The sequence below is a fragment of the Trichosurus vulpecula genome, chromosome 4, assembly GCF_011100635.1.
Source record: "Trichosurus vulpecula isolate mTriVul1 chromosome 4, mTriVul1.pri, whole genome shotgun sequence".
Classification (NCBI taxonomy): Eukaryota; Metazoa; Chordata; class Mammalia; order Diprotodontia; family Phalangeridae; genus Trichosurus; species Trichosurus vulpecula.
The window spans coordinates 311,910,929-311,931,591 of NC_050576.1; the positions used below are offsets into that span (position 1 = coordinate 311,910,929).

At 35.0% G+C, this 20,663-nt stretch overlaps 1 protein-coding gene across 1 annotated transcript; it reads right to left on the minus strand.

The window, feature by feature from the left end:
- Nucleotides 1-3,345: 3,345 nt before the first annotated feature.
- Nucleotides 3,346-4,209, minus strand: LOC118847939 (40S ribosomal protein S2-like). Its single transcript, XM_036756645.1, has 2 exons — nucleotides 4,182-4,209; nucleotides 3,346-4,100 (listed from the first exon to the last, which is right to left on the minus strand). The coding sequence occupies exons 1-2, from the start codon at nucleotides 4,207-4,209 to the stop codon at nucleotides 3,346-3,348; spliced, it is 783 nt and encodes a 260-aa protein (XP_036612540.1).
- Between the last annotated feature and the right edge of the window lie 16,454 nt (nucleotides 4,210-20,663).

Below are 20,663 nucleotides of genomic sequence, written 5' to 3' on the forward strand. Positions count from 1 at the left end.
TATTTTTAATTGTTTTTCTCTGTAGTACTTTCTCTTTACGTATCTTGTTTTCGTCACCTTATATATTGTACCAACAATGACATTAGTGTGACTATATTTCCAAAATGACTGGCTATTTTTGTCATTTTTGCAAATTTTCAGGTTGTGAAGTAAAACCTCAGAGTCATTTTGATGTGTTTCTCTTGTTACAGATTTGGAGCATTTTTTCCCTATGTCATTGTGAATACTTTTTAGTTCCTCTCTTGAGAACTATTTGTTAATATCCTTTGAGCATTTATTTGTTGGGGAATGACTATTAGCCAAATATATATGTGCGTGTACATATATGGCTAATAGTAATTTATATAATTTGTAATATATGTGATATGTCATATATCATATATATATATATATTGTTCATATATCTTGGATAGCAAACCCTTATCAGAGATTTTCCCCCATTTGATCACTTTCCTCCTTATTGTAGAAGCATGAATGCTTTCTGTGCAGAAGCTTTTCTATTTTGAGTAATAAAAGTTACCTATTTTATTTTATGTAATTACCACTAATCTTGTTTGCTTGAGAATACATCACTTAATCATAGTTATGAGTTGCATGATCAGTTTCTCTTTTATTTATTTATTTTAGTATTTTGACCTACAATATTAAGATTGTATATCCATCCATTTAGAACACATTGTGAAATGAAGTGTAAGTTGTTATTGTATTCTTAATTTCTGCCAGACTGCTTTCTAGTTTTCTGAAAAGTTTTTATCAATTAGGAAGTTTTTCCCTAGGTTATTTGTGATCTCTACGATATCTAACACTGTCTTATTGACTTCCATAGCTTCATAATTTCCCTTTTCTAGTCTGTGGCATTGCTCCATCTCTATTCTTTGACTCATCCTAGGTGGTTTTGATGACTGCTGCTTTATAATATATAAATTGAAATGTGTAAGTGCTATTTATCCTACTTAGAGATTTCTTTTCATCATTTCCTTTGATGTTCTAGATCTTTTATGGTTCCAAATTAATTTTGTTATTTTTTTATGTTATTCAAAGAATCTCTTTGATAATTTGAGTGTATAGCATTGTAAGTATAAATTACTTTTGGTATTATGTTGGCAGGTTCTAGCCATGAGCATTATATATTCTCTCAGCTACTTATGTTCTTTATTTCTTTAAGGAAGACTTTGTAATTGAACCTACACAAGTTTTTCACGTGCTTTGAAGATATTTTATGCACTTTGAGATATTTGATGCACTTTGTAATTATTTGAAATAGTATTTCCCTTTTTATTATTACTTCTAGTATTTTGTTATTGTCATATAGAAATGTTGTTGATTTTTTGAAGATTTATTTTGTAGCCTGCAATTTTGCTGCCTTTGGAGATAAATTTAATTTCTTTTCTGAGTTTGGGTTATTTAAGATCTTGATATGGTCTTCTAATATTTTGAGTATTTATTTTTGAGGGTTATTCCTCTTTTTTGTGTTGTCATTTCTATAAATGTAAAATGAACAGTAAGTATGCATAGTAAGTTCTGATCATTTTTTAAAATCTCTGATTGTGTTGGAATTTCATCTTGCTCATTTGCTGTTTTATTAATTTAATTTTTTGCCCTCTTATTTTTAATCCAATTAGTTAAGGATTTAGCAATTTATTAGTTTTTCAAAACAGCAGCTTTTAGTTTTATTTATCATTTCTATCTATTTTGTTTCCAATGTATCCCTTTTCCCTCTGATTTTTAATATCTCTTCTTTGGGGGATTATTTAATATTTATTTATTTATTGGCATTTTCATTGTTTAAATGAATATTCATTTAATTAATCTTCTGTTTTTTAATTTTTTAAATGTATGTTTGTAAAGATGTGATTTTTTTTTCCAATTGAAGACCAATTCAGCTGCATCTCAGAAATTTTGGTATACTTTTAATCATTTTAACGTTCTTTCTTGTAATTATTATTTCTATGATTTACACTTTGATCCACTCACTGTTCTTTTTATTGTTAAGTCTCCATTTGAGTTATATTTTGTGTTTGTAGTCTCTAAACCAATTTCTATTCTTAATGCATTATGATTTTTAAAGAATGTATTTACCACTTTTACATTTTTAGATTTGTTTTCAGTATCTGTGTGACCTAGTAAATGGTCAGTTTTTGTTAAAGTTTGATGTGGTGCTGAGACATGTACAGACTCCTTTGCTGTCCCATTTAAAAGGTGTCAAAAGCCTTTTAACTCTAATTTCTCCAGAAATTTGTTTAGTTCTATATTTTCAGTTTTGCTTTTCTTTCTGTTATACTTATCCAAAGCTGTTATAGGAACATTGAAGTCTCCTGTCACTAATGTGTTACTGTCTGTGTCTTTTTGAAGTTTAGATATTATTTCCTTTGTGAATTTGGTTGCTAAGGCATTTGGAGATTATAATTATGTTACTAATATTGATTTACTATCTACGGTTCCTTTAAGGATGATGTAGTTTCCTTGTTGATACTATTTTGTTTGGAATCATGATAGCATTACAATTCCTGTTTGTTCATTTTTTTTAATACAATTGTGTTGTAGTCAATTTTTCCCATCCCACGATTTTTATTTTGTATGTGTCTTCTTTTCTTTTTTAATATATATTTTAATCAACAGGTTGTATGTTTTTTTTCTTAACCCAATCTGTTATTTTTTAAATTGTTTAATACATTCACATTTAAAGTAATGTTAGGTTTATATTTTTTTCAACCTATGTTTAAAAAAAGAATTTTACAGAATTTTATGGACATGATTTTCCCAATCTTCTGCTATAAACAATAATACATTTCTTCAGTTACTTTACTTGAATCTTTTTTTAAGGTGGTCAGAATGATTTCAAAATAATGTTATTTACCACAGATATCAGAGAAAACACTTTCCCTTGTTAGGGTCCCTCCCCCATCACATCCCTGATTCTACAGTCCATCACTGATCTATACCCTGCCCTTGTTATCTTTTTTATGTGCCTGAAAATCTCGACTCTCTGCCCATGCTTTTTCATTCTGTTACATGCCCATTAATCATCAGGGATTTCAACTCCCTCTTTCCCCTCCAATGCAGGATGAGTAGGCTTTTCAAGCACCAAATCCCCCAGGCCAAACCCAATATAAATTTCACATCTTTCTTTATCAAATATCTCTCCTCAATCATAGTTATCTTCTTCAGTGGAACCTCCTCCAATCTATAAAATAAGGCCTCATTTTCCCAATCTTTCCTCATTGCATCTCTACCATCACCTCTAGGCACTTCTCTCTCTCTCTCTCTCTCTCTCTCTCTCTCTTTCTCTCTCTCTCTCTCTCTCTCTAGCAGGCATAGTTCAATTTATTTGTTTATAAAAAACATCTATGTGGTTACCACAGCAGCTGCCTGGGTCCTCTGGACAGATACTTGAGTGTGAGTCTTCACAAGATGGTTGGTGAATTCCTGATAGGGAGACTTAGTGAACACAGTCTCCTTCCACAGGTCTGGGGTTAGATAGCTGTATGTTTTGGAGATGACATCAAAGGTAGCTTTAGCAAAGTTGCCCAGAGTGGCAATACAGCCTCTTGCAGAAGTATAGCAGTCAGCAATTCCAGCCATCATCAGGAGTTTCTTAGGCACAGGAGCTGAGACAATGCCAGTACCTCTAGGAGCGGGGATCAGGCGCACCAGAACCGATCCACATTGCCCAGTGACCTTGCAGGGCACTGTGTGAGTCTTGCCAATCTTGTTCCCCCAGTAGCCATGTCTCACAGGAACAATGGACAGCGTGGCCAGAATGATAGCACCACGAATAGCTGTGGCCACTTCCTTGGAGCACTTGACACCCAGACCAACATGGCCATGGTAGTCACCGATGGCCACAAAAGCCTTGAACCTAGTACGTTGTCCAGCCCTAGTTTGTTTCTGAACAGGCATGATCTTCAGAACCTCATCTTTCAATGAAGATCCCAGGAAGAAATCTATGATCTCAGACTCCTTGATAGGGAGCGTGAAAAGATAGATCTCTTCCAAAGACTTGATCTTCATGTCCTTGACTAGGCGGCCCAGCTTAGTGACAGGAACCCACTCCTTGTCTTCGGCCTTTCCTCCCCGGGCTCCACCGCCCCGGCCCCGGCCTCGACCTCGGCCCCCACTGACAAAGCCACCGCAGAAGCCACCCCGACCATCCGACTCCGGGGCCGCTGGAACCTCCGCACCTCCTGCAGCACTGGTGTTGTCCGCCATTTGGTGTTCACTAGAAGTAGAAGCTGCACTTCTCTTTCTGAGACGATAAAAATCACTTTACTCTCATTGCTAGTCCTTGAACAAGGATAGCTTCACTCTATTGAAGTGATAGTGTGGTAGTGGTGGTGATAGGAGTGTAAGAAAACTGCCTGATGTAACCTCTAGTTTCAAGAACCCTAAGATTAAAGAGTCTCTGCACAGAAAACCCAAAACCAACTTGTAAACTTGCTGAACAACAGATGCTGTTTCAGCCCAGCCAGAATATTAAAGAACAGGGTGAACTGCAAGAGGCAACTGAGGTAGAAAGCTAGAGGACAAGGTTCCGATGTGCTTGAAGGAAAGGGTATTAGAATCCAACCAGGGCTAGTCTTTTCCTGCACAAAAGCAATAATTAACAAAATACAAAAGCAGAAGAAAAAACAACTACTTGGAGGAGAGATCAATGCAAATATAAAAAAAAAAATTATCAACTACTAAAGCAGCTTTGAGGTCCAGCCTCTGGTTAAATCTACTATCAAAATTAGGAAGTCATCAATAGTAGAATATAAGGAACAAAGGCCAGTGGTACCTACTACCTAAGGAGGAATAAAACTCAGTTACATCCCTAGATGAATGAACAGAGAAGATACTAAAATTAGGGAGGAAGAGAAGTACCTAATTTCTAAACAACTACAAACTTCTATTAAAAAAATACAAGATAAAAAATGAACAAAAGAACACTATGGATTGCCAAGTCTATGGGGTCAGAGCAGGATATTCCTAAGTGGCTTAAAACAGAATTCAGAATCTTGAAAGAAGTTATACAGAGCAAATGACAGATAGATGGAACAGCAGACATAATTAACAGAATAGGTGAAAGAGAATACATAGTATTAAGTCTCTCCAAGTAATAAAAGAGAGGACAACATATTAGGAATACAAATATGTTGAAGTGTAAGAAAATCTAGAAGAAGAGAAGCAAAACACAGCAATATTAAAAAAAAAACACATGTTCTCTATAAAAGTAAAAGAAATTGATCTCAAAGACAGGATACAAAGAAGGCTTCAGCATCATTAGTCTCCCAGAAGAATGTGGCAATTAAAAGAACATATCCAAAATGCCATGATTGAAAATAATATGTGGAAATTACCTATTTTTTAAAAATAGAAAACAAAATGCTAGTTTAAAGAATTCACAGGTTGTTTTCTGGGACAGGGTAGGTTATTATAGGGACAGGGGAAAGGGAGATCCATATGCTTCAAATTCCAAGACACATCATTGCTAAATTTAATAATTTTAATGACAAGTCACAATTTGTGGCACAGGAGATTTTTGTACCTAGGGTAAATCCTTTTAATCCATTATCTCCTTCAGTAATTGCTACTTCTAAAAGTGATATAGAGAAAGAAAAAATATGATGGGGTAAAGAATAAAAATCTACCAAGCAATAACATTAAAATTATTCAGCAGACTCCAACTCACTCCTTTAAAAGCTTTAGATACATGAAGAAAAAAAGAGGACAAATAAGGATGACATACCTCTACTTATTATGTTTGAAGAATAAATTTCAGAGTTGTAAGAAAGGGAAGAGAGTTCATGAAGAGAACAAGGCATATAAATCATTCTTAGAAATACATACATATATATATATATATATGTGTGTGTGTGTGTGTGTGTGTGCATATATGCACATATATTTATGTGTGTATATGTACATACACACATATATATGTACATGTGTATATATGTACATATATATGTTTGATATGTGATATATCTACCAACACAGATGTAGATATATCACCTATCAAAGAAAATTTGAAGGGTTGTTTTTGAAGTAATGAGTTAACAGAGAGGAGAAAACAAATGGAGGAAAAGAAAGAAAATTAGAAAAAAATAAAAGGAAGAAAGAAAGAGTAATTGATAAATTAAAACTACAAATTTAAGTTAATGATTGACAGATCGAAGGGGAGTGTGTTGTTGAGAGTGAAGTAAGGAGGTTTTGCAACAATAAGGTTTCCTCAAAGAACACTAAGAAAGACTAATTATAGGGACAAATTACTGAAAAAAGAGGGAAATCCCAATTCAGAAAAAAAAATGCTAAACACACAAATGGAAGAAAACATAAACCTAGCTCTAAAAACATTAAAGATGAATTGGAACATTCAACAAATGAGAAAGACAAAATATAGATTTAAGAAATAATATGTTAAAAAAACATAGCTATGATGAATGAAATATTTCTTTTGGGTCAACCAGATGGAGGATATTTTCTCCAGGCCTTCCTAACTCTCAAAACACCCATAAAAAGGCATTGTGTTCCAGATGTAAGGCAATTACAGCTGTCTCTACAAGACAAGAAAACAAGACTAATAAAATAATACTCTTATGATTTAAAAATAAAGAATGAAAATCTCTAACGCCCTTATTCAGTACCCACTCTCCAATAGCCCTCTGATCTTGCAAGGCTGATAGCCTGTCACAGGCTTGTGCTCTGGAATCCACTCAGTAATTTCTTTGGTGTTGATATATTTTATTTTGACATAACATGTTTCTGTCCTCACCACATGATTCTGAGCATCATAAAGCAGACCTCAACTCTGCTGATCCACTTACAAAGGAGAAAGTTATAATAAAGTTGGAATATACTCTTCCTGAGGTACTCTTCCTAAATACGAATGGGATTTGCAATAGGGTATTCTATACCAAAGCTGAAGTAAAGGGAACTGACATCCTAATGGCATTGGTCCTAGCTCCACAGAAACTGGAGAAGCCACGGAGCCTGTTGAAAATTGAATTCCCCAATATAGTATAAAGTTAAGACAACTTTGATGTCCAGCCTCTAGGAAACCTATCATCAATATGGAAAAAAGAGTAAACTGCAAGCAACCTAGTAATAGGCAGCACAATAAAAACAAAACCAAAGAAAACAACAACAAAATCTAACAGTGGCAAAGATGTCAGGAGGGAGAAAACTCAGTTGAAAGCTAGAGTTCAAGTAGATAAATCAACAACAATAATATTAAAAGAAGGAAAGTGGGTCACAGAGGCATATAAATCACAGCAAATGTTTCTAAATAAATATTGCGAGACAAAGAGAACTGAATCAAGACAAGGTAAGACAGAGCATGATATGTATTCCAGTGGATACAATGAAATGTGTGGCAAAATGTGCCTGAATGGTTCAAGAGAGATATAAAAACATTAAAACCCAAAGTTAAAGTGATAGAATGGCAGAATTTAGAAATAGTTAGCAATAATTAAAAAAAAAGAAAAAAGAAAAACTTGAATCCACAGTGGTGAGTTTTTCAAAAGAAGAAAAGGAAGCAACAGATTGGAAATACAAATTAGTGAAACAATGGACAATCTGAAATAAGAGAAAACAAAAAAGCAATGTCATTAAAAGAACACTCAATCTCTATTGAAATTTTTAAAAAATCATTCTGAAGACAGGCTAGAGATGTTAAGGATCATTGATCTCCCAAAAGAATATGACAAAAAGTTTGAACATTATAACGCAAGGCATAAGACAATGAAACCATCCCAGGACTTCACATTGCAGAAAACAAAGCATAAATTGAATATACAGATCATCTCTAGGAAAAACAAGCAAACAAACAAAAAAAAAACCAGCAACAACCAAAAAAGATTGCTAGAAACCTTGAGACATATAGGGGTTAAGGTGAACAAATTCAATGAGAATGTTAAACTTTAACACCTGGTTCTCCTAGATATTGAAACATGTACCTTGGTTTTGCCATACAGGTATAGCTTGTATTTCTGTAACACCTCATGTGCCATTGTAGACACCTTTTACACGTGTTCATGTCAAGAAATGCACTGTCCATTCAGGCATGCTGGCTCATCTTCCCATTTCAGTAAAACAAAAAAAAAAATAGGGTAGTAAGTTATGAAAAGATGATATCAGGAGGCTCATCCATTAAGAGGACATAATCTTAAAAGTCTCCTAATATTCAAAAACTTTTAAATATAATCACAAAAAACAAGATGATTGACATTTGCAAGGCACCTTGAGGATTAATTCAAGCTTCTTATCTTACAAATCAGACAACTGAAATTTAGAGAAGTTCAGTGACTGCCCAGTGGTCTACACAACCAGAGAGTGGCAGACCTAGATCCCCAAAATTTTATCTTCTAATTCTCACCTAGTCTTTCTATTCTTACTTAGACAAGGAGAGAAATGTGAAAACATATGACATGTAATTACAAAGGTCCCTATCCTCCTATTAAAAAAAATCACTTAAATGGGAAAAGAAAGACAGTGACAAGAAGAAGTAAGAAGGTTAGAAAGGATTTCCTTTAGGGAACAGAATATACAATTGAAGTTTTGTCTTTATAAAAATGTCCAAGTAAGTTTATTTATCTTTTTAATGATGAATTGTTATGGCCCCATAAGATTCCATCAAGTCAGTCTTAGAAGCTCCAGGTCCTTTTATTCAAAATATTCACACAGTCATGAAGTAGAGTCCCAAAATGAAACATTCAATTAGAACTTCGCATGGAGTTTATTTAAGTGGCATTAATTCACAAACCTGTGAGAAGGGACAATTTTAAAAAATAAAAAAGAAATGGCAAACTTATTTCTTTGAAAATGAGAGTTCATACCACACCTGCATACAAAAGATAATAAGAAATAATGACTGCCGTATGGGATGACTTGCAGGAAGATAGCTGTTCTCTCTCTCTCTCTCTCTCTCTCTCTCTCTCTCTCTCTCTCTCTCTCTCTCTCTCTCTCTCTCTCTCTTTTAATCACAACCCAATTGAAAGTTGAGGAATCGTTTTCCGCATCTTAGAAGTAATGGATTATGTCCCTAAAGGGGATTTAATTACAATGTGTGCTCAGTATTCATGAAGAGTAATATGTGATTGAAAAACAGTTATACAATGGAGTTTATTTCCCCCCAAGGATATCCCCCAAGGATATTTTCAAAAAAGCATTTTTAAAAAATATTGCTGAGAATACAAGGGCTATTTAAAAAAAATAAACATTTGGGGATATCAGTTCACAACATTTTTCTAGGTTTACAAGTAGGAAAATGAAGGCTAAGGTTACATTTATTCTTAAAACTTAAGTGAATCTTTAGTCACATTAGCATGGTAACTCCCTTTTTTCTGGGAGATGACAAATCATCTGAGCCTTCACTTATCATACGATACTTGTCAATTTATTTTCCACATAGTCTTCACAGAGGATCTATGGAGAACTAGTGACCTTAAATTCAATTTGATTTAATTTAATTGCAAATGATAAGGTGTCTGCTATGCATATGGCACTTCTGTGGGCTTACGTTCTAGTTGGGGGAATGTAACACGTATAAAGATCAATAAGATGAGATAATTTGAGGAGGAGGAAAGCAGTAACAAGGGAGGATCAGGTAACAATTAACTGGGAGACAGCATTAGAACTAAACCTTAGAGAAACTACATCTTCTAAAAGGCAGAAGTTAGGAGGGATTATATTCAGGGCAGAGGAAAGATACTATCTATGGTCTCAGAAATCCAAAGAGAAGCACCTAGAGAGGAAGTTTGGAGAATAAATTTTGTGAAATGGAATAGTCTGAAATAAAGCTAGAAAGATATGTCGGAGCCAGATTGCATAGGGCCTTAAACAATAGGCTGAGGGATTTTTGAGCAGGCAAAGCTGTGTCTCAGGAAGATTATTTTGGTTGCTACATGCCATAATCTGGCCAAAATGAAAAAAGCTATTCAACATGATGGAAAGAGTGATACATTTAGAATCCAAACAGACCTGGAGGTGAATGTACACATGTACATGCACACATGCACATACATATATGTATATGAATGTGTATGTATATATGTGTTTACACATATACATGCAATATAGATAGTATGAGTATGTTGTTGGTGAACTGTTTCAGTCATGTCTGACTTTTTGTGACACCATTTTATTATTTTCTTGGCAAAGATGCTAGTATAGTTTGCCATTTCCTTCTCCAACTTCTTTTAAAGATGAGGAAACTGAGGCAAAAAAGGTTAAGTGACTTGCCTAGTTAATAAGTATCTGAGGCTAGATTTGAATCCAAGATGATGAGTCTTCCTGATCCCCAGTGCCAGCTATCTGCCGTGTGTGTGCCATAAGTGTATGTATATATGTACATGTGCATGGGTATGTATGTGTAGGTATGTGTAAGTATATATACATATACACACATATATAATACACACATATAAAATATATACACATATATTTATAGATACCCACACACTTTGTACTTTGTGTGGTATGTGTGTGTATAATGCTTGTATACATTATGTGTACTTGTGTATAATATACACAGGTATAATGCATATACACACATATATGCATATATACCCATACATACGTGTGTGTATATATGTGTGTATATATATAATATATATTGTGCATATATATATATATATATATATATATATATATATATATATATATATATTGTGCATATATATATGTATTCAACTCTAGTTCTGCTTGGATTCTGAATACAAACATATTTATAAATGAGAAAAGCCAGGAGGAATAGATAATGAGTGAAAGAACATTCCAGGGCTTGGAAATATCTAGGGAAAATCTGTGTAGTCTTTAGATGGAATGTCATGTTCAAAGAAGATCAAGGAAGCCAGTGTTTCTTGATCACAGAATACCTGAAGCTGAGTAATATGTAAGCAGCCTGGAAAGGCAGGAAGTAAAATGCTTTAAAACCAGAGGAGAGCACTATGTGAATGTTAGTTAATATGATCATTCATATAGTTGCTTTTTTTTCCCCCTGTGGGTGTTAATAATCTTTGTTAAGTGACTATGGATATCATTGAGTTGGTCTTGAAGTGTTCTAGGATTCCATGCTCTTAGAAAAAAACAAAAAAAATCTGTATTAAATGATGGTGGAGAATCTCACTAAGCACAGAGAATTCCTCTTCTATTTTAACTTTTCCTGATAACTGCAAACAATTTTGGGAGGCATTTCTCTCCTTTTTCTATGCCTTACTTGATATTGAAAGCTAAAGAATTTTTTTTACACAGTGATTATGATGCTAAAGAAGTTTTAATTTCAATCTTTGCTCAGATTCCTGATCAGAGGATCATGGGAATCCTACAATCATTGGTCAGAAATTTAGAGCTAGAATGACACTTAGAGTTTATCTAGTGTAACTTTCTCATTTTGTAGATGAGAGAACTGAGTCTCTGAAAGGTACATTGACTCACTCGCTATAGTAAAATGAGTACCTGTGTGACCATGGGTAATAGATAGCCAAGCTGGGATTCAAACATGGGTCCTATGGTTTCAATTCCAGTGTTCTTTCCACTGCTCCATGCTAAAAATTATCCCAGTGCTTGGAGCTTTCAAAGAAGCTTATATTATCTTAACAAATTCATGGGAGAAGAGCTTTTAAAGCCACATTATTTTCTACTGAACAAATGCTTTTTATTTTCATCAACAAAGAATAAATATACTTGACACCTCTGTCTGATTATGTAACAATCAAGAATTGGTCTATTAGAAAGATGAGTTACTGAAAAGCTGCCTGTTCCTTTTTCGTAATTCACTGAAGGATGTGTTCTATAGCTGCATAGATCTTTCTCATAAATATTTACTAGGGATGAAACTGTTGGCATGTGGTTCAATATTTGTTAATATAAAATGAATTATATTTTGAGAATAATCTTGTAAATAATCTTTTAAATACTTTGTGTTCTAGTTCTTTGTCACCGATCCATCTTCTCTTCTGCTTTTTTGAGACTTAATAAAAACCTGGCCCCTAAGTAAAATCCCATCATCCCCAGCACACATTTATCTATTCAGCAATCTCTTCCCAACTTCTTTCCTTGATTACTAATTAGAAAATTCTTATCTTCTATTTGCTGTTATCTTGACAAAATATTCCACCTTTAACCTCCCCAGGCCTTTGCCTGGAATGCTGTCCTTCTCCATCTCTACCTCTTAGAATACTTAGTTCTATTCAAGAGAAGTAAGGTGCTAACTTCTTCAAGAGTCCTTTCCTGATTCCTCCAAATTTCTTTATAATTATTTTGTATATGTGTGACCCTAGACAAGTCACTTAAAACTGTTTGACCCTGTTTCATCTGTAAAACAGGCTGAAGAAGGAAATGGCAAGCCACTCCAGTATCTTTGTCAAGAAAACCCCAAATGGGGTCACAAAGAATCAGACATGACTGAAAAACTACTGACCAATAATAAATGCTGATTGATGAATTATTCTGAATCTTTTATTAGAATAAATTGGTTATTTTTGTTTTAAATAAATGATATAGTGTGGTTAGGTAGAAAGTTGAAATTTTAAGAATTGTTGATTGTCCATGTACCAACATTGGTCTTTCCCTATACTATGGTTCATAAACCATAAAAAAGACCAATAATACTATTTTATTATCTTTCTTGGCTCCTTTCCCAAGTTTTAAGTATCTCCTATCTTTGTAATTCATTTTTGTATGGTTGCAGACTACAGCATTTCAACAGCAAAGATAACCTTCTAAACCAATTTATTCTTATTAAAAATGAAGAGTGGCACAGACCTCTCTTGCTTTTAAGGAAGTTGAGAATGTTTTAAAGGGGAGACAGATGGCTATTATTTTGTTGTTTTCTTGTTACTTGGTACTCCCAGCTACTGATTCTAAATGGAGTTTGTGCTACAGAGGTAAAATGATTTTCAACTAAAATCTGCTTTGGTCCCTCAGCAATCCAGTTTCTTCCTCAACTTCCAGTTTTATGCAAGAAGAACATTGTATTGGTAAATGTGGATGAAGTCAGTGAGATTTTGACTGGTAAGTGAATTTTTTTTTATTGCATTAAATTTTTTGCTATATAGCTGTGGTAAATGTAAATGACTCTTGGGATGCACTAACCTAGGAAATGATAAGGTTTAACAATCACATAAGTTTCTCAAACACTATATTCCTGCTCCAAATCAAACCTTCTACCAAAATAGGTAGTCTATTATTCTGAGATCAGTGTGAGTATTTGGGAAAGATATTTGATTATAAGGCTCTTATGTATAGCTAGTTGAATTCAGTCTATTCTAGATATAGATATGAACAAATTGGAGGTGAAAAGAAAAAAGTGTTCCAAGATGGTTTTTGATGAGTGGTTGCACATTACACTCTTGGTGGAGGAAAGAGATACTTACAGTGTGGGATCAAACCCACATTGATTCTTTCATTGCTTCTGGGCTTATTCCAGTAACACATTAATGTGTATATCAATATCTCTGCTGGGAAGTGGCATCATTTGTTTTCTATTTTCTCATATCCCGATTCTGCCTCTTCCTTACCTTTTTTTTAAACATAGTCTTGTTCCCTTCACCATATTTTTCAATGACTCTTTTTCTGTTTTAAGGTTGATATAGAGAGGTTTGAGAGTTTCAAAAACCTTGGAAACTTATACAATAATAATGACTTCATTTTTTTTAATAAGGGGGATTTGGTTTAAAGATTCTACCAGCTGTTTGACATCCAATTGGCACAAAATGCTATAAATGTGCCCTGAAACACAGGATTTATGATTGATATGTTCTAGTGGCCCAGATATAAACAATAGCATTTTTTCTGTAATATTTCTAGGCAATTATAGATCAGGGAATCAGTTCACATTTAACGTAGACTATGGAAATGCTATATCCTCCCATCTGTGTGTATGTGTGTGCGTGTGCGCGCGTGTGTGTGTAAGTATCTTATCTACCTATCTATATCTATCTATAGTCATTGTTCAGTTGTGTCTTACTCTTTTTTAGCCCATTTGGGGTTTTCTTGGCAAAAATAATGGAGTGATCTGTCATTTTCTTCTCCACATCATTTTATGAATATGGAAACTAAGGCAAATAGGCTTAAGGCCAGATTTGAACTCAGGAAGACGAAATTTCCTGTCTCCAGGCCTTGTATTTTATCCACTCTGCCACATAGCTATCCCCTACACACATACACACACACATACACACACACACACACACACACATACACACACACACCGGTTAAATGACTTGAGAAGCAGTCTAGTCATAGAGAACTTCTCCAGATCTGAAATGACTCAGAATACATTTTGCAATCTTGATTTTCTTCATAACTTTTAAATAATACATTATTTTATGGTTATCTGCATCTAGGTAAGATCATTTATAGCTCTGTATTTCTTGAAAATCCATATAAGTTCAATGAGCATATGTTTGCAGGTTGCATTGTAATATATTAAGGACTTTCCTTTTGTCTATATTTAATATCAGCAAATAAATTATATAGGCTAGGTGCAGATGATAACATTTTAGAGACAATACCTCTCTAAAGACCATTGTAATTTTCAACTTAGAACTGTTTCTGAGTAGTGTCAATTGACAGTAAGGATTCCTGAGGAATCAATCAACTACTTTCTCTGTCAGAGATGTGTGTGATTTCATATCTTCCTACTGCCTTCTGGTCAAGTTGTTACTAATCTCTGCCTCTTTAAATTATCTTGTATTCATTTGTCTGTTGAGATATTTTCCTACTCCACCTTCCCCTGGGAGAATGTAGGCTCCCTGAGGACAGGAACTCTTTCATTTTTACCTTTCTGTCCTGAGCACCAAACTCAATTCCTTGTGCCTATTAGGAACTGCTTATTTTGGAAGTGGAGATTTCAGTATCTCCCTGGATGATATGTTACTTTCATTTCTTTGCAAATATTTGCCTTTTTTCTGAAATAATGTTTGGAAAATTTAAATATGTGTCATAATAATCAAGCATCTCTGTAAGCTCAACCTATAGTTTATATTTTATTGCAAGCCATTAAATATTGTGATAGCGTACCCTTTGGAAAAAAATAAATTCATTTCTAGATAGCAGCCTGAAGTAAAATTAAAGCTCTGTTTACATCTCAAATAATATTAATATAATAAATATCAAAATCAGTCAATTCCAATTATTTAAATACTTTGGCACTTGATTTTATGGTTTAGTCACTGTTTCTTTTCTGCCTGCTTCTCATGATTACATCCCTACACAGCTTCTGGATGGGCACATAGTATCTAAAATAAGCAGGAAAATTAATGAGGAAAGAGTTGACAATGCATATCAAGAAGGTGTAGTTTGGGATATTAGTGAACAAGATTGGGAGTCATGGTAGAGAATATTTAGGTGATGATTATTTGGAAGAGAAAGAAAAGAAGGATAAAAGAAAGAGAGGAAAAGAAGGAAGGAAGGAAAGAAGGAAGGAAGGAAGGACAGAAGGAAGGACAGAAGGAAGGAAAGAACGAAGGAAGGAAGGAAGAAAGGAAGGAAAGAAGGAAGAAAGGAGGGAAGGAGTGAAATAAAAATAACTTTTTAATATAGAGAGCTGCTCCAAAGGGGAATTGGTTGTCATGTGAAGTAGTAGGTCTTATTCACTGGAGATCTTTAAGAAATTACGGCATGAATATTTGTCTGGGATATTTCATAAAGAAATTTTAGTCAGGTAAATTTGGGGCAAAATGTATTATTCTGAGGTCTTATTTTATGCATTTGTCAAATGAGCTAGATTTTAATCTGGGTTCTCTATAGTCTCCAGTTGATTTTCATTATTTTATAACAGTGATATGTTTGTCACATTATCATCTCTCTTTGAAATTTTGCAAATGATTGACTTCTAAATCATGGCAGTCTTTGGTGTGCCTCTCCTTAGAAATGCTGTGTGTTTGTGTGTTTGTGAGTGTTTCATAATCTGCTTATACAGGGCATTTTGTAGTTACTATAACCACAAATATGTTTTTCTTTTCAATTTTAACCTTCCTTCTAGTTTAGTCTTATCTCGACTTTTTTTACAACCAGTTAATGCAATCGGCTATCCAAATGTGTGCATGTTTGTTTTGACAGTTGAGGAATTCAGTTCAGGCTTTTATCAAGTAACTACTATGTTTAAGGTGCTATCATATGTCTGGAGCTATGTTGACAACACACACACACACACACACACACACACACACACACACACCCCTCTACACATATCAAACGGTTCCTGATTTCAATAAACTAGTATCTTCTCGGGGAACAGAAACTGACATCCATAGAGTCCTTGACCATTTCCTAGAACTTGATTTAGCATGGAGGGAATTTTTCTAGCCCTTCACCTCCTTTAAAAGGCAATTCACCATGTGTTCCCTCTTCTCCCCTCTCTCTCATCTCATATCACATGTATGCTTTCTGCTACTTCTCATAAAGTATCTTGTACTTAGTAGGAACTTAAATATTTTTTGTATTAAATTGAAGTACGGTAGTCTTTTTCCTTAGGCTAACTGTAGTGACTTTAAGGTATCATGAATAGATGTTCCATGAAATTGTATTTCTTGTTTTTTTTTAGCAATATGATAAAACCATTTCCTTCAACTTCTTATTTGTTTCTTAAAAAAATAAACAAAAAACACTTGAAAAGTGACTATCCTATTGTATTATCCTTTTTTTTTAAAAAATCTGGTTTTACTTACAGTGAGAATATATTTTTGGATGTTGTTCAATTCCTTCAGTTATATATCATCTTCCAGTTCAATTTAAAAACAAACAAAACCAAATTATAGTAAGCTGACATGTTGGATAAAGTGATGAATTCATAGTCAGGAAAACCTGAGTTCAAATCCTGCCTCAGATAATTGTTAGATGTTTGACCCTGAGAAAGTTGCAATCTTTCTCATTATCCATTTTAACTCATCTGTGAAACAGGGATGATAATGCTATCTACCTCATAGGTTTGATATGAGAATCAAATGAGACAATTTGCAAACCTTAAAGTGCTTTTTAAAATGGTGGCTTTTATTATTATAATTAAATTAATAATTATAAATGGTATAAAAACTGTTGGATTTTGGCACTTTTTTCTTTCTTACCTCTTTCTCTGACTTTTCTCACTAAGCCATTGAGAAAGGAGACATTAAGGAATGAAGGACATTTTTAATTCCTGTCTGATTTATACATCTGCATGTCTCAAATCATTCAGCACCTGAAAACTAACCTTGTACTTAGACACAAATGAAAAGTGCATCAGAAAATTTGTGTTGCAAGAATGAGGGGTAATTACAGTTCCGGTTAGGGAATCAGCATGATAAGAGATTTAAATTTGGGGTTTAGAATATCTCAGCTTTGTGGGCTAGGCACTTAATCTTTCTCAATCTCAATTTATAGTAAGAAATTATTAACTATCCTTTGGTAATAGTAGAGTAACCTTTGGGAGTAAGGGTCATAAATTTGGTCAGTTCCTTCATAGATAATTGTTTAACAAATATATATAAAATGTTAAATTTTGTTTTTTTTTTATCATTTTGATTTAATATTTTAGTTTTCAACATTGATTTCCACAAGATTTTGAGTTACAAATTTTCTCCCCATTTCTACCCTCTCCCCCATTCCAAGATGGCATATATTCTGATTACCTCATTCCCCAGTCAGCGCTCCCTTCTTTCACCCCATTCCCCTCTTCCCCTTTACCCTTATTTTCTTGTACAGCAGGATGGATTTCTGCACTCCATTCTCTATATATCTTGTTTCCCAGATGTATGCAAAAACAACTTTTTTTAAGCATCTACTTTTAAAAGTTTGAGTTCCAAATTCTCTCCCCTCTTCCCTTCCCACCCACCCTCCCTAGGAAGGCAAGCAAGTCAACATAGATCACACATGTATCATTATGTAAAACACTTCCACAATGCTCATGTTGTGAAAGGCTAACTATATTTCCTTCCTTCCTAAACTGTCCCCCTTTATTCAATTTTCTCCCTTGACCCTGTCCCTTTTCAAAAGTGTTTGCTTCTGATTACCTCCTCCCCTTATCTGCCCTCCCTTCTATCATCCCCACCCTTTTTTATCCCTTTTCTCCTTCTTTCCTGTGGGGTAAGATACCCAATTGAGTGTGTAAGGTATTCCCTCCTCAAGTTGAATCCAACGAGAGCAAGATTCACTCATTCCTCCTCACCTGCCCCCTCTTCCCTTCCAATAGAACTGCTTTTTCTTGCCACTTTTATGTGAGATAATTTACCCCATTCTATCTCTCCCTTTCTCCTTCTCTCAATATATTCCTCTGTCACCCCTTAATTTGATTTTATTTTTAGATATCAGCCCTTCATATTCAACTCACCCTGTGCCTTCTGTCTCTCTCTCTCTCTCTCTCTCTCTCTCTCTCTCTCTCTCTCTCTATACATCATCTTTCCATGTAGGAATGTAAACAAAATAGTTCAACTTTAGTAAGGCCCTTATGAATTCTCTTTCTTGTTTACCTTTTCATGCTTCTCTTGATTCTTGTGTTTGAAAGTCAAATTTTCTATTCACCTGTGGTCTTTTCATTGACAAAGCTTGAAAGTCCACTATTTTATTGAAAATCCATATTTCGCCTTGGAGCATTATACTCAATTTTGTTGGGTAAGTGATTCTTGGTTTTAATCCTAGCTCCTTTGACATTCGGACTATCATATTCCAAGCCCTACGATCCCTTAATGTAGAAGCTGCTATATCTTGTGATATCCTGATTGTGTTTCCACAGTATTCAAATTGTTTCTTTCTGGCTGCTTGCAGTATTTTCTCCTTGACCTGGAAACTCTGGAATTTGGCAAGAATATTCCTAAGAGTTTTCTCTTTGGGATCTTTTTCAAAAGGCAATTGGTGGATTCTTTCGATTTCTATTTTACCCTCTGGTTCTAGGATATCAAGGCAGTTCTCCTTGATAATTTCTTGAAAGATAATGTCTAGGATCTTTTTTGATCATGGCTTTCAGATAGTCCAATAATTTTTAAATTATCTGTCCTGGATCTATTCTCCAGGTCAGTGGTTTTTCCAAGGAGATATTTGACATTTTCCATTTTTTCATTGCTTTGCTTCTGTTTAATAATATATTGATTTCTCATAAAGTCACTAGCTTCCACTTGCTCCAATCTAATTTTTAAGGTTGTATTTTATTCAGTGGTCTTTTGGACCTCCTTTTCCATTTGGCTAATTCTGCATTTCAGGGCATTCTTCTCCTCGTTGCTTTTTTGGAGCTTTTTTGACATTTGGGTTAGTCTATTTTAAGGTGTTATTTTCTTCAGTATTTTTTTGTGTCTCCTTTAGCAAGTCATTGACTTGTTTTTCATGGTTTCTTGCATCACTCTTATTTCTCTTCCCAATTTTTCCTCTACTTCTCTAACTTGCTTTTCCAAATCCTTTTTGAGCTCCTCCATGGCCTGAGACCAATTCATATTTTTCTTGGAGGCTTTTGATGTAGGCTCTTTGACTTTCTTGACTTCTTCTGGCTGTATGTTTTGATCTTCTTTGTCACCAAAAAAGGAATCTAGAGTTTGAGTTTGAGTCTGAGTTCATTTTTGCTGCCTGTTCATGTTCCCAGCCAACTACTTAACCCTTGAGCTTTTTGTCAGTGTATGACTGCTTGTAGAGTAGAGAGTACTTTGTCCCAAGCTTTAGGGTCCAAGCACTGCTGTTTTCAGAGCTACTTCTACTCCACCATCACCCCCGGCTCTGTCACCGCAGTGCTCCTCCTCCCCTAAGAACTGCCAACCAGGACCACAATCCAGATGCAAGCAAGGGCACAGCAAGAGAAACTGCCTCTGTGGCCACAAAGCACTCCTTGAACTCCCACTCTGATCTGCTGCTAGATTCCTCCCACAGTGTCAGCCAGGGACTCAGGAAGCAGCTGATATTGTAGCTCTGGGAGCAGCCTCCTGCTGCTGCCACCAGCATGGCTGCCCTACTTCTTCCACCCCCAGGGCTGGTGATCAGAGGGCTCTGAACTGGATTCTGCAGTTTCCCTCTAACCTGCTCCTTGGCCTTTGTGGGTTGAGAAGTCTGGTAACTGCCACAGCTCACTGATTCATGTCCCCAAGGCCTGTTCTGGCCAGCTGACTCTGGGTCTGGTCTGTCCTGATTGATTCATACAACTCTATGAAATATATACACACACACACACACACACACACACACAGACACACACACACGTGTGTGTGTGTGTGTGTGTGTGTGTGTGTGTATGTGCATGTATATGTATTTCCCATTTTACAGATTAAGAAAATAAGGATGAGAGAGGTTAATTGACTTATCTAGGGTTGCATAGCTACTCCTATACCTGACTTATCAACTCTATATTCACTCTCAGCAGCAGCTTCCAGAGCTTTTCATCTTCCTCAAACTACTCATAGCTTCCCCTCACCCCACCTTCTCAGCTAAGAAATCTGTTTCATACTTTACAGAAAAAAATGAGGCCATTCACCATGAGCTCCCTCTTCTCCCCTCTACCTCATCTCATATAACATGTATGATTTCTGCTACTTTCTCCTCCTTCACTTTTGTCTCATATGATAGTCACCTTACTCTTTACCAAGGCTAACACCTCTACCTGATCAAGTAATCCTATTCTTCCTACCTCCTCCAACAAATTCCTCTCTCCGTCTCTTTGTCTCTCTCTGCCTGTCTCTCTATTTCTGTCTCTTTCTCTGTCTCTCTATTTTTCTCTCTGTCTCTGTTTT

What these genes read in the sequence shown, in the direction of transcription:
- LOC118847939 (XM_036756645.1), bottom strand. Translation starts at nt 4,209, where the DNA reads ATGGCGGACAACACCAGTGCTGCAGGAG. An exon ending in CAACACCAGTGCTGCAGGAG is followed by an intron (nt 4,101 to 4,181) that starts GTGCGGAGGTTC and finishes GCCGAGGTCGAG; the next exon opens with GCCGGGGCCGGGGCGGTGGA.